The sequence below is a fragment of the Balaenoptera borealis genome (assembly GCF_965194805.1).
Source record: "Balaenoptera borealis genome assembly, chromosome: 13".
In the NCBI taxonomy this organism is placed as follows: Eukaryota; Metazoa; Chordata; class Mammalia; order Artiodactyla; family Balaenopteridae; genus Balaenoptera; species Balaenoptera borealis.
The window spans coordinates 46,885,473-46,900,276 of record NC_138870.1 but is presented as its reverse complement, the minus strand read 5'-3'; the positions used below and the strand labels follow the sequence as shown (position 1 = coordinate 46,900,276).

At 42.6% G+C, this 14,804-nt stretch overlaps 1 protein-coding gene and 1 long non-coding RNA gene across 3 annotated transcripts in view; one reads left to right on the top strand and one right to left on the bottom strand.

The window, feature by feature from the left end:
* Positions 1 to 9,907, top strand: part of LOC309609531 — a 42,103-nt gene extending 32,196 nt beyond the window's left edge. The window contains exon 4 of the long non-coding RNA XR_014233469.1: positions 6,109 to 9,907. This is a non-coding gene — a long non-coding RNA (uncharacterized lncRNA). The remainder of the gene's footprint in view (positions 1 to 6,108) is intronic.
* Positions 9,908 to 10,811: 904 nt separating this feature from the next.
* RPS26 (ribosomal protein S26) lies at positions 10,812 to 13,091 on the bottom strand (the record flags this gene model as incomplete). 2 transcript variants are annotated; one of them, XM_082351160.1, is made up of 4 exons in its annotated part: positions 10,812 to 10,917; positions 11,247 to 11,377; positions 12,453 to 12,654; positions 12,918 to 13,091. In XM_082351160.1, the coding sequence occupies 4 exons, from the start codon at positions 12,918 to 12,920 to the stop codon at positions 10,882 to 10,884; spliced, it is 372 nt and encodes a 123-aa protein (XP_082207286.1). In that variant the 3' UTR covers positions 10,812 to 10,881. The 2 variants fall into 2 exon arrangements, with proteins under 2 accessions (XP_082207286.1, XP_082207287.1); XM_082351161.1 differs by lacking the exon at positions 12,918 to 13,091 and having other exon boundaries at positions 12,477 to 12,660.
* Between the last annotated feature and the right edge of the window lie 1,713 nt (positions 13,092 to 14,804).

The following is a 14,804-nucleotide window of genomic DNA, read 5'->3' as shown; positions in this document are numbered from 1 at the left end:
AGGCCTCTGCCCTCAAGGAGCTTACATTCTAGGGAGGGTAGACAGTCAAGAGACAACTCAAGAAGTAACTGCAGTAGTAAGTGGCATGACATAAACAAAACAAGGCACTGGGGAAGTGACCACTGGTGTGCCTGGGGAGGGGCTTCTTTAGACAGAATCCTCAGAGGGGGATTCTGTCGGGTGACATTTGCACCAAGCATTGAATGACAAGAAGGACCAGTTGTGGTTGATCTGAAGGAAGAGCATTCCCGGCAGAGCAACCCACAAGAGCACAGACCCTGAGGGAGGAATGAGCTTGGAGTGTCTGAGGAACAGAAAGAAGGAGGTCCATGTGGCTGGAGCAGAGAGGGTCCTGAGGAGGAGGTCAGAGAGGAAGCGAGGAGCCAGATCATGCAGAGGCTCACATTCACAGCAAGGAGCTGGGATTTTACTTTAATTGCAGAACGAGGCTATTAGAAGGATTTGAGTCGGGGAGTGACAGGATTGGGTTTATTTGTCTAAATAATCAAGTCTTGTTGCTGTGTAGTGAATGAACTATGAGGGGTGAGAGTAGGGGCAAGAAGACCAGTTATGAGGTCACTGCTGTAATCTAGGTGAGAGGCGATGATGGCTTGGACCAGTGTCCACAGCCTGGAGGCAACCACTGCTACCGTTTCTTGAGGATCCTCTAGAACTGTTCCATGTACAAACACAGCAAATGCTTTTTTTTTGCAAATTCATTTTTGTTTTTTTAAATGACAATTTAGAAAGGTTAGTAGGAAGGTATCCTGCTTATAGAGTAATAGAGGGTGTGTTGTGTTTATACAGAAATGATCTTTCCTAGATAAAACTGTCCCTAGAGTAGAGAGGGGCAAATTACTACTTCAGCCCTAATCCTGTTCTGATTAAACAACCCTCAGTTTTATACTTTGGTCTCCTGAGTTAACTTACGAGGGACTGTCCCACAGAAGTTACTGATGTTGATTCTTTTGCTAGGGATAAGTGCTGTTAGAAATACATACATACACAGGACTTCCCTGGTGGTGCAGTGGTTAAGAATCTGCCTGCCAATGCAGGAGACACAGGTTTCAGCCCTAGTCCGGGAAGATCCCACCTGCTGCGGAGCAACTAAGCCCGTGCACCACAACTACTGAGCCTGCGCTCTAGAACCTGCGAGCCACAACTACTGAGCCCGCGCGACACAACTACTGAAGCTCACGCGCCTAGAGCCCGTGCTCTGCAACAAGAGAAGCCACTGCAATGAGAAGCCCATGCACTGCAACCAAGAGTAGCCCCCGCTCACCACAACTAGAGAAAGCCTGCACGCAGCAACGAAGACCCAATGCAGCCAAAAGTAAAAGGAATAAAATAAATAAATTTATATTAAAAAAAAATCCTAAATGTACAAAACTTCCAGGAGAAAAACTTTGTGACCTTGAGTAAGGAAAATACCTTAGATTCAATACCCAAAGCACAATCCATAAAAGAAAATAAACTGGATTAACAAAATTAATAACCTCTGCTTTCAGAAGACACTGTTAAAAGAAGGAAAGGGTTAAGTCACAAACTGGAAGAAAAAATATGCAAATCACATATTTGATAAATAATTTGCACTCAGAATAAAGGACTCGAAAAACTCAATAATAAAAAACAAGCAGGGCTTCCCTGGTGGCGCAGTGGTTGAGAGTCTGCCTGCCAATGCAGGGGACACGGGTTCGAGCCCTGGTCTGGGAAGATCCCACATGCCGCGGAGCAACTAGGCCCGTGTGCCACAACTACTGAGCCTGCGCGTCTGGAGCCTGTGCTCCGCAACAAGAGAGGCCGCGATAGTGAGAGGCCCGTGCACCACGATGAAGAGTGGCCCCCGCTTGCCACAACTAGAGAAAGCCCTCGCACAGAAACGAAGACACAACACAGCCAAAAATAAAAATAAAAAATAAAAAACAAGCAATCTGTGGTGACCATTTTCTAATGTATAGAAATATCAAATCACTACATTGTGCACCAAGAACTAACATAGTGTTGTAGGTCAATTATACTTCAAAAACAAACAAACAAACTCAGAAAAACATCAGATTTGTGGTTACCAGAGGTGGGGGTGGGAGGAATTGGAGAAAGGTGGTCAAAAGGTACAAACTTCCAGTTATAAGATAAAAAAGTACTAGAGATGTAGTACACAACATGTACCTGTGTAGTTTTCAATTGAGTGAACCAATACATTTCCTTTATTTAAAAAAAAAAAATTAAGAGTAAATCCTAAGAGTTCTCATCACAAGGAAAAAAATTTTTTTTCCTTTATTTTGTATCTATATGGGATGATGCATGGTCACTAACTTACTGCGGTAATCATTTTATGATGTCTGTAAGTAAAATCATTTTGCTGTACACCTTAAACTTATACAGTGCTGTATGTTCAACTATATCTGAATAAAACTGGAAGAAAAAAAAAACAAGCAACCTAATTTTAAAAATAGGGCCAGCAGGGACTTCCCTGGTGGTCCAGTGGCTAAGATTCCATGCTCCCAATGTAGGGAACCCAGGTTCGATCCCTGGTCAGGGAACTATATCCCACATGCCACAATGAAGATCCCAAACGCAGCATGCGGCAATGTAGATCCCGGGTGCCGCAACTAAGACCCCGGCGCAGACAAATCATAAATAATAAATAAATATTTTATAAATAAATAAATAAATAAAGGGGCAAAAGATTCGAACAGACATTTCACTAAAGAAGATAAATATCTGGGGACTTCCCTGGCTGTCCAGTAGTTAAGACTCTGCACTTCCACTGCAGGGGGCATGGTTGTATCCCTGGTGGGGGAACTAAGATTCCTGCATGCCACGCGGTGCAGAAAAAAAAAAAAAGACATATATCTGGCAAATAAGCACATGAAAAGATGCTCAACATCATTAGTTATTATGGAAAAAAATTAAAACCACAATGAGACAGCACTAAACATCTATTAGAATGGCTAAAATTAAAAAGACAGCCAAGGGGACTTCCCTGGTAGTCCAGTAGGTAGGATTCTGCGATCCCAATGCAGGGGGCCCCTGGTTCGATCCCTGGTCGGGGAACTAGATACAGCATGCATGCTGCAACTAAGAGCTTGCATGCCACAACTAAGAACTCCTCATGTTGCAACTGAAGATCCCATGTGCCACAACTGAGACCCAGGCGCAGCCCAAATGAATAAAGAAAGAAAGAAAGAAAGAAAGAAAGAAAGAAAGAAAGAAAGAAAGAAAGAAAGAAAGACAGCCAAGTGTTGAAGAGAATGTGAAGAAACTGGGATTCTCATACACTGCTGGTAGGAATGTAAAATGATACCATCACTTTTGGAAAACAATTTGGCAGTTTCTTAAAAAGTTAAGTATACACCTACAGTGTGACTCATCCAGCCAGTGATTCCATTCCTAGGTATTTTCCCAAGAGAAATGACAACATACGTCCACACAAACTCTGTACATAAATGTTTATTACAGCTTTATTTATAATAGCCAAGAATTAGAAACACACGCAAATGCCCATCAACAGGTGAATGGATAAACAAACTGGTACATCCATATAATGAAATCCTACTCAGCAATAAAAGGGAAGGGAACCAACTACTGATACATGCAACAGTGATGAATCTCAAAATAATTAAGCTGAGTGAAAAAAGCCAAGACAAAGAAGTATGTACTGTAGGATTTCATTTATGTAAAATTCTAAAAAATGCAAACCAATGTACAATGACAAAAAGCAGTTTAGTGATTAGAGTATGGGGCTGCGAGTGACAAGATGGTGAAATTACAAAAGAGCAAGAAGCAACTTTTGGGGTGACCTATATGTTCATTATCTTGAGTATGGATGATGGTTTCATTGGTATACACATATGTCAAAAATTTTAAAATTGTACACTTTAAATATCTACAATTTATTGTATTTCAATTACCTTCAATAAAGCTTTTTTTTTTTCCTTGGCCACCCTGAGGAGGAGTGGTGAAGTCTGGGTCCCTGTAGACAGGTGAGCTGGGACTCTAGTCCCCACTGCATGCCTGGCTTGTGAGGCATAATGTCTGCCAGGATTCACTGCACTGTGGCCCTTATCCCTGTTCATGTGCAGCGCAGTCACAAGAAGCCCAGGACTGCAGGTTACTCTTCATCCGTCTCCCAGATTCTAATTCCCATGCAGTCCTTTCTGACCCCATTTCTTCTCCATCTCCTGAAACATTTTCATGGCCCTCTCAAAAAAAATAGTCTATATTCCATATTTAATGACAATACATGTTAGAGACATTCTGCCCCATTCTTTTTTTTTTTTTTTTTTTGGTCTCGCAGCACAGCTTGTGGGGTCTTAGTTTTCTGATAGGGGATTGAACCACGGCAGTGAAAGCGCTGAGTCTTAATGACTGGACCGCCAGGGAAGTCGCACATCCCATTCTTTTTAAAAAAATTTTTGCCCCATTCTCTTTTGAACTCACTCTGACCATGCTTTTGCCCCCACCACTCCACTGAAACTTCTCATCAAGGTCACTAATAACTCTGTGTTGCTAAAGGCAGTTGTCATTTCTCAATCCTTATCTTATTTCTTATCTTATTTGACTTATTAACAGCAGTTGGCACAGTTGATCACCTGCTCCTTCTTGTAACATTTTTTTTTTTTTTTTTGCCATGCCACGCGGCTTTCAGGATCTCAGTTCCCTGACCAGGGATTGAACCTGTGCCCCCTACAGTGGAAATGCGGAGTCCTAACCACTGGACCGCCAGGGGAATTCCCAATTTTCTTCCCTTGCAGAATGTATATAGTGTGCTACTATGTGTTAAGTATATATGTATTCCCTCATAGTATATATATTTATTCAGGAAACGAGTTATAAGTGTTTATCTCCTGGATAGCTGGGGGGAAATTATTTTCACTATGTATGTTTTTGCACTTTTTGAATTCTTTACCTTTTGCATTATAACTAATTGTGAAGGGGGACCCCAGCCACTTCCCCTATACCTTCTGAACTTGCCCTTTTGCTCAAGACTCTCAGTCCCTCTTATTTTTCCCAGTTCCTTTTTGGCTTCCCTTTTCTCCCAATTGATCTTGGACTCCTCCCTCCACCAAACAGTCATGACTGAAATAGCACCATGATTTCCATGTTTATATTGTCAAACCAGAGCAAACCAAACTAATGGGTGTGAAGTGGTATCTCATTGTTTACTACCAGACTTGAGTGAAGTCCAGAGTCTTTGCCAGGGCCTAAAAAGCTCCATGTGATCTGGACTTATCTTCCCTAACTTTATGTACCACAGGTACACAATCCCTTGTCTGCAACTAAAAAACCAAAACAGCTCTAAAAATCAAGATTTTTTTGAACTCATATGGCAGCAAAACCTGACATGAAACTCTTGTTAGGTAACTTAGTCTTTCTTTTTTCTACATAACATGACTATTCTTATATTTTACTGCAGAAATTTTAATATGTTTGATGCTGGGTGCTGTTGCAGATCACTTTGAGAATGTTAAATATTAAACAGTATATGCTCTGTATTACTGTTCTAAAATCAAAAAGCAATTCCAAGGCAATAAGTTTTCAAGGATTTCAAATAAAGGATTGTAGACCTGAACCACTTCCCCCCAGTTCACTAGAATTTAGCCACTGCCTGCCTTGCTTTTTGTGACATGCCAGGCATACTCTTGCCTCAGGGCATTTGTACTTGCTATTCCATCTGCTGGAAAGCTCTTTCCCCATCTATCCAAATGGCTTGCTCCTTCACTTTAATTTTCTAGTCATTACATAAAACTGCAGCACTACCTCATGCCAGACTGCTCTCTCACACTCCTCCCCAACTAAAATATAAAGCTCTATGAGACCAGGAACTTGATCACTGCTTATGTCTTTAGCACTTAGAAATGTCTGGCACATAGTAGGTACTCAATAAATATTTTATATTACTTAAACTACATCAAAATACTATGATATAGGAACGACTGTCCTAAAGATTAGAAAATTGAAGACAGAGAGGTTAGGTAACTCAGCGAAGGTCACACAGATCAAAGTGTCAGAGGTGCGACTTACATCTAGGAGTCAGCTCTCTTAGGTTCTTAACCGGATGCCTCCGTTTTATTTTCTTTTTCTTTGGCCGCGCCATTCCCTGACAAGGGATGGTACCCGTGCTCCCCCAGAGGAAACGTGGAGTCTTAACCACTGGACCACCAGGGAAGTCCCTGGACGCCTCTGTTTTAATAGGGAACCTGGACTCAGAAGCAAAGTGCCAAGCACGTGGGCAACTAGTATTTACTGAACAAATAAATGAATGTAGATTTTAGCTCATGCTTTCATCTATTGCCGTCTCTGTTGACAAGCCTATTAGCTTGTTAGTGCATATGAAATGCACACCCCTCTACACCTAACAGTTACTGAAAGAATAAATAAGCTACCTGTGTAAACTAAAAAACACATTAACCTAAATAGTGTGATAGGCAGTGAATAATTTTTTCCTCATACATGCTAAGCTATGGAGAGGTAGGCAAAGAAAAGTGAAAATCCAGGAACTGAGGTTGAAGGAAAGGGTGGTTCAGGACCTCAATGAATTTTTTAAAATATATCTTTATTGGAGTATAATTGCTTTACTATGTTGTGTTAGTTTCTGTTGTACAACAAAGTGAATCAACTGTAAGTATACATATATCCCCATAACCCCTCCCTCTTGAGCCTCCCTCCCATCCTCTCTATGACCTAGAGGGGTCTCTAAGACCCCTCTAGGTCTTCACAAAGCATCCAGCTGATCTCCCTGTGCTATGCAGCAGCTTCCCACTAGCCATCTCTTACTTCGTGCCAGCTTCCCCTTCCCCCACTGCGTTGAGTCCCTTCTCTACGTCTTTGTCTTTATTCCTGCCCTGCCACTAGGTTCATCAGTACTGTTTTTTTAGATTCCATATATGTGCGTTAGCATACGGTATTTGTTTTTCTCCTTCTGACTTATTTCACTCTGTATGACAGACTCTAGGTCCATCCACCTCACTACAAATAACTCAATTTCGTTTCCTTTTATGGCAGAGTAATATTCCATTGTATATATGTGCCACATCTTCTTTATCCATTCATCTGTCAATGGACACTTAGGTTGCTTCCATGTCCTGGCTATTGTAAATAGTGCTGCAATGAACATTGTGGTACATGTCTCTCTTTGAATTATGGTTTTCTCAGGGTATATGCCCAGTAGTGCGATTGCTGGGTCATATGGTAGTTCTACTTTTAGTTTTTTAAGGAACCTCCATACTGTTCTCCATAGTGGCTGTATCAATTTACATTCCCACCAACAGTGCAAGAGGGTTCCCTTTTCTCCACACCCTCTCCAGCATTTACTGTTTGTAGATTTTTTGATGATGGCCATTCTGACCGGTGTGAGGTGATACCTCATTGTGGTTTTGATTTGCATTTCTCTAACCATTAGTGACGTTGAGCATCTTTTCATGTGTTTGTTGGCAATCTGTATATCTTCTTTGGAGAAATGTCTGCTTAGGTCTTCCGACCATTTTTGGATTGGGTTTTTTTTTTGATATTGAGCTGCATGAGCTACTTGTATATTTTGGAGATTAATCCTTTGTCAGTTGCTTCGTTTGCAAATACTTTCTCCCATTCCGAGGGTTGTCTTTTCGTCTTGTGGTTTCCTTTGCTGTGCAAAAGCTATTAAGTTTCATTAGGTCCCATTTGTTTTTTTATTCCCATTACTCTCAGAGGTGGGTCGAAAAAGATCTTGCTGTGATTTATGTCAGAGCGTTCTGCCTATGTTTTCCTCTAAGAGGTTTATAGTATCTGGCCTTACATTTAGGTCTTTAATCCATTTTGAGTTTATTTCTGTGTATGGTGTTAGAGAAGTGTTCTAATTTCATTCTTTTACGTGTAGCTATCCAGTTTTCCCAGCTCCACTTATTGAAGAGGCTGTCTCTTCTCCATTGTATATTCTTACATTCTTGTATATCTTGCCTCCTTTGTCAAAGATAAGGTGACCATATGTGCATGCGTTTATCTCTTGGCTTTCTATCCTGTTCCATTGATCTGTATTTGTTTTTGTGCCAGTACCATACTATCTTAATTACTGTAGCTTTGTAATATAGTCTGAAGTCAAGGAGCCTGATTCCTCCAGCTCCATTTTTCTTTCTCAAGATTGCTTTGGCTCTCAATGAATCTTGACCACAGGGAATTGACCTGAAATCCAATACCTCACAGGTGCACACTGGGCCAATGGCTGGAAGAGCCCAGAGGCGTCTACCTGGCTTTACACATTGAGACTGGAGAACACATCTGAAATGTTAGGGAGGTGCTGAGACTGCAATTAACTTTTCCCCTCCTAACAGTCCATTAAAACAAGCTGGAGGTGAAGGGTGGGGGGTGGAGGCAGGGGCTCAAAGGTTTATATCATCTTTTCTGTGACCAACTACTAGAACATCAGTCCACAATAGCTTAAGCAGAGAAGGCTACTGATCTTGCAGTCCAAATACCTTGAGAAACTCAAACTGACCTGTGGGCTACTTCTGACAACTTAAGTGGCTTTCTTTTCTGGGATAGATGATGGATGCCTACATGGGAGGTAACTTTCCCATAGGTAGAAATCAGATATCCTGGTTGACCATCAGACACCATTTGAGTTCTTTGTAACTGGTGGATTGGGAGGTGGGATGGGGCTATTTTAGAACCTGAAGCACATGGAAAGCCCTTTTGTGAAAGTTACCGTTAGCACTCCAAAATCAGTTAGTTTGGGATTATCCTCAAGTACCAATAGATAAACAGCTAAACCAATTCTTAGCTCTTAGGCTCTTAGTTTAAATCAATTTTTAAACTCATGGGAGAGCCAATTAAGACCTACCCCGAGAAAAGGATAAGCTGTGCCTATAAACATCTCAAGAGAAATCTCAGCACTCACATGATCCTGATTTACTACTTGAATCTGGATTTATTGAGCAAGCTGGGATTTAGGACCACCAGGTTCAGCATTCATTTTCACCTTGAACCCTATTTTCTTCTATCCAATGTTTTATCCCTGGTGTAGCAGGATCATTACAGTGTAGAGGAATGAAGAAGCACAGATATTGTGGGTCTCCCCAAAGGATGGAAACTCTTGCCTACATTCAGTGTTTTAACAAACCGTTTCCCACAATGTTTATTTTATTTTTTATTGGCTGCACAGTGCAGCTTGTGGGATTTTAGTTCCCAGACCAGGGATTGAACCCAGGCCCTCAGCAGTGAGGGCATCAAGTCCTAACCACTGGACTGCCAGGGAATTCCCAAACAATGTGTATTTTTTTTTTTTTAATTTTTATTTGAGCCAAATTTGAGGATTATAGCCCAGGAAGAGCATCTCAGAAAGCTCTGAGAACTGTTCCACTGGTTAGAAATGAAGGAACAGTTATATAAGTTTTTTGAAACAAAGGACTGTACCTCAAATGACGTATTATTGACAGTTTACATAATCCAAATCTAAGTGTCATCCTGGTGGGTCATGAGACCTCTTACAAGATCAAGAAGGAATGTTATTTCTTTAAATTAATTAATTAATTAATTAATTTTGGCTGTGTTGGGTCTTCGTTTCTGTGCGAGGGCCCTCTCCAGTTGCGGCAAGCGGGGGCCACTCCTCATCGCGGTGCGCAGGCCTCTCACCATCGCGGCCTCTCTTGTTGCAGAGCACAGGCTCCAGACGCGCAGGCTCAGCAGTTGTGGCTCACGGGCCCAGTTGCTCTGCGGCATGTGGGATCTTCCCAGACCAGGGCTCGAACCCGTGTCCCCTGCATTGGCAGGTGGACTCTCAACCACTGCACCACCAGGGAAACCCAACAATGTGTATTTTAATCAAGACTTCCAAGCTACTAGTTTAGCTTAATTCAGGGGGAAAAAAAAATCACATAACCTAACCAGCAAAGTCCTTAGCAATCCATTCCCAAATGAATTTTTCAAATAAACATACATTTGACCCCTGAACAATACATAGGTTAGGGGTACCACCCAGTCAAAAATCCTTATATAACTTTAGATTTACCCTTTCTTATTTGCCTGTGCTTTCACCATCTGAGGAGTCAACCAACTGTGGACTGTGTAGTATGTATTTACTGAAAACAAAACAAAACAAAAAAACCCACACAGTTAAGCCCATGTTGTTCAAAGTTCAACTGTATATCCCTAGCTAGTAACCTTCTAATTTCTGAATTCTGGAACAAATGAACCATTGTCACACAGATAAAATTAGATACGGCCTTTTCCCATACTTTGCGTGGAAACTTCCTCTCTTGGGACTTCCACAAATTTCTAGGAATGCCTCGTGTCCTGGACATTTTCACCCCATAGAAAGATGCAGGCTGGGTGACAACTGGCTTACCAGCAGACCACAGTAGACAAGTGAATTTTACTAAGTTAAGGATCTGAATACAGACCCTTTAAGCTATCTAAGTCTGAATACAGACCCCCTAAGCTATCCAAGTCATGTGCTTCCTAGTAAATAAAGTGTTCTGTCCTCCACCAGGGGTATGCACACCTCAGTCTAAATCACTTCCTGATGTGCTCCTCATTCAGTAACACTCCTTACCCTGCTAGTTCCTCCCCATTTTAAAGACCCCAGCTTAAGCCACTTGCCAGGATGAATTAATCTAACATTCACAGATGCCTTAACTCCTCTCCCCCACCCCACAGCTATGCAAATTGGGGAGGCCAAAGGCAGAAATACAAAAGGTTTAACTTACCTGGATAAGCTTTCTCACCCCATGAAAACACCACATGGCACTCCACAACTGAATACTTGGTAAAAGTAATTACAGTTCTATGACATAAACACACCCCCACTCCACCTGACAATACATACTCAACACGCCATGTAAAGTATAATTTCCACTTTATTGTCTTTCCAGGGAACAGTATTTCTTCAGTCTTTAAGGACTTAGCTCCTTACATGGGCTTTGGTGGAGGTCGTGGGGCAGCACCCTGAAAGATAAAGAAATGAAAGAATTTAAAAAAACCACGCATGGAAGAGTCCCCCCTCAAAGAACCTGACCACTACCCTACCATCACTAACAATGTATTTAGGTCATAAAAGTATGAATAAATGTGGAACAAGATTACACTATTCAATCTGAAACAGATTCTTACAGCTATTCTTTAAGTGTCTCTAAACAAATGTTTAGGTGTGGGTCTTTACAGACTTAGTTGATCCCACCCATAGGCAAAGATCTTAATTTGATATTCCTTGGGTCCTTCCTTATCTTTTGTCAATTACCCCTCTGGCTTCCACATCTCCTCTTTAAGATACTCACAGCAGGTCTAAATCGGGGTGGAGGTGTTCGGTCCTTCCGGGCTTCCCGAGAACGATTCCTGACTACCTTGCTGTGAATGGCACAACTCACGCAGTAATGCAGTTTCACATACAGCTTGGGAAGCACATAGGCTAAGAAACAGAAAATTATAGGTGTGATATTAGGTATGGTACCACATTGCACTGTTCTTTCTTGTTCATTCTATCAGTCAAAAGTAAACTTACTTATGGGCTTCCTTGGTGGCGCAGTGGTTAAGAATCCGCCTGCCAATGCAGGGGACACGGGTTCGAGCCCTGGTCCAGAAGATCCCACATGCTGCGGAGCAACTAGGCCCGTGCACCACAACTGCTGAGTCTGCGCTCTAGAGCCTTAGCTCCACAACAAGAGGAGCCAGCACAATGAGAGGCCGGCTCACCGCAACTAGAGAAGGCCGCGCGCAGCAACAAAGACCCAACGCAGCCAAAAATGAATAATAAACAAATTTTTTAAAAAAGTAAACTCACTCAAATGTCTGTCAGGCATATCTACAAGATTTCACCCCCAAAGCCAAGTGTTCAGTTTCTGGTATCTAAATACATATACAACACAGTTCCACAAATGAATATTCCCTTACTGAGCGACCCTGTCACCATAGGGACTAAATCCACACCACAGATGTAATATCACCAAGAATCCAGTTCCTTCAGCAATTGCATCATCCCCAATGCCTACTCCTGGGCCCCCTCCTGTTGCCTAAGAAAGTTAATTCGTCTTAAGAAAAAGAAAAGATCAAAACGACATCATATTGCTCCAAAGATCACCCTTGTCGACCAAGCTAGACTGCTTTGACTCTTTAAAAGTCTTCGAAAGACTCCTTTCTACAACTACTCAAATGTTCGTCAACAATTCAAGAGTTGTTACATTTACATTTTCAGCTAGTACTCCCGAAGTTTTGATACAGGATAAGCACCATAAGTGCTTTTGGAATCTCATCCCCTACACAGGCAGTCACAAAATAAGAGTCAAAGACTGTGCAATACCACAAAAAGTCCCCCTCTGTCCAGAGAAGGCTCAAAACGTCAAACAACATAGCAAACATATCATTCTCTTCTACTAACAATCCTAAAGGCGCAAGAAAATTGTTGGAGACGTTCCAATGAACACAGCCTGCAGATGGGGGGGTTGGGAGAGGCGGCAGGAAGCGGTTTTAGATATTCGGATACTTGCACAGTTCACGCGCCAGAAGCTCACCGTCGAAAACACTCGCTTCGGAAATGTCCCTGACGGCTGCGGCCTCTACGATGTTCCGAATAACGAACTTCTTAATAGCCTTATCCTTGGGCACGCAACGGGCACAGTTGGTACAGCGAATAGGCTGCACGTGGCCGCGGCCCTTTTTGGCACGACCATTGTTCCTTCTTTTCTTGGTCTGCATGAAAATGAAAACCCCATTAGAAAGAAGGCACAATTTACCCAGCTTATCCCCCTTCCAGCCACATTCCGCGCTGGCAACCCCCAGAAAAGTGCCACTCAGATATCCAGTCCCCCCGCAAATCCCTCCAAGCCTGGAACAAACATACGCTCTTTCCATTCCTCCACCGTGGCCCAGGTTTTCAAATCCCCACAATCCCAAAATCTGCTCCTCTCAAGCCTCCACCCGGCCCCTCACATTCACCACGAGCTAGAACTCACCATCTTGGAAGCGAAGAGGCGAAAAAGGATCCGGCTTTCGTTACGACTCTCCTATATAGCGCGAGATCCCTACGCTCACGCCGGGAGATTCCTCCTAGACGTCTACTGGAAGCACGCCAAGAACGGAAATCCACTTTACTCAAATTTTCTTTATTATTCAGCGTTTCCGCTGAAATTTAGGGCAGGAAGGTGTTTCTCGAGTTTCTTTTTCCGTGACACACGGTGCCGGTGGGACTATTTAACCAGCTGGCGGAAGAAAATTAGAGTTATATGTTTCCCAGCAACCCTTGCGACGCCCTACCCCGGAAGTAATTCTGGGCGGCTATAGTTATCCTTTTTTGCGATGCTGGGCGCGGAAGTTTCTCAGCGCAGGGCCGCAAGTCGCCTTCCCAGTTAGAGGCCGGAGGGCAAGAGATGCATGGTGGGAGTTGTAGTGCGAGGTCGGCAGGTCCCCGGCCCCAAGCACTGAGACCGAAGGCGACACTACGCCACCGGGGGACGCTCTCGGCTCGTTTCTCTGACAGTCCTGTTACTTGGTGCAAGATTGAGAAGTGGAAGAAGGCGGGGGTGGGGTGGGGTGGGGTGGGGTGGGGGTGGAATAAAGCATTTTGTTAATTCCTCCTTTCAATATGGAGAAAACCCCACAATGAGGAGCCATGGACAAGTGCGTTGGTACTAGGGTTGTTCCTCGTTCGCTTTTTTATTCCTGGATCCTGCTAGCACAATGCTAGGCGCTGTAGTAAGCAGTGTATAAATATTAACTCTTTTAACCCTCAACAAGCCTATAAGGTAGGTTCTATTATTGTCCTTACTTTACAGATTGAAAAACTGAGGTGTAGAGAGGTTAAAATTGAGGTTGTCTGAAGTCACGTCGTGCTAGTATGAGGTGTTCTGGCTCCACTATACTATGCTGTCTCTTACCTAACAAATGGATGGAGGTATATATAGCCTGGACTAGTGACTTAAGAGATTTGACTCAGACTCCTAGTAGAAATATATTTTACGTTGGTACTCAGTACATACACAGATGTACTCAGTACATACTCAGTACATACAGACAAAACTGACACACAAACTTCATGAAACAATGCCCTTATGACATAAGGTGCACTGTTATGTTCTATTTTCTTTTAATAAGTGTTGATCAATCCCCACCAAGGTGATTTCACCACTCATTGATGAATCTGGCCCCCTACTGAAACATACTTTGTTCTGTCCGAGTTCCATTTACCTCTGGAGAGCCTTCAGAGAGTCTTTAGCCTTGAGCAGGAGTGGCTATTCATGGGTAGCCAACCACCCACTTGTCTCCAAAATTGAAGAAATTTGGGTGTCAAGGTGACCTCCCAGCATTCAGACCCAAGATGGTACAGATGGAGACTGACCCTTCATTCATGAGTCATTCTAGAGTCTGAATACACCAGATTCACTCTCCCTCCCACAACCCATTATGGTTTCCGTTAATTTGTAACCCACTTTATTGGGGTTAAAATTTATTTTCTAACTTTAGTTTTGGCTTCAAACCAACTATGTTCATGGTCTTTTTTGAGTTTCAATTTGCTAGTTTCAGTGAGTCATGGAAAATGATAGACTCTAGATGGAAGCATCTCCAGTTTTCACTTCAATATAGTCTCATGGAAAACACAAAGCAGACAATATTGTATAGAATGGCAGTGAGGTAGATAGAGCAGAAAAAGTTCAGTGAGGGGGACAGAAAATAGTTAATATTTAAGACAGAACCAAGTTAATGTTCCTATGTTGGCTTTTCTTTGGATTTTCATAGCCTGGGGGTTTCACTGGCTGGATTTCTGGGCTTTAAGGGTTAAACACAGACTTTGGGTGAACACACCATATCCTTGGGTTCAAATCTGGGTTCTGTCACTTACTGGC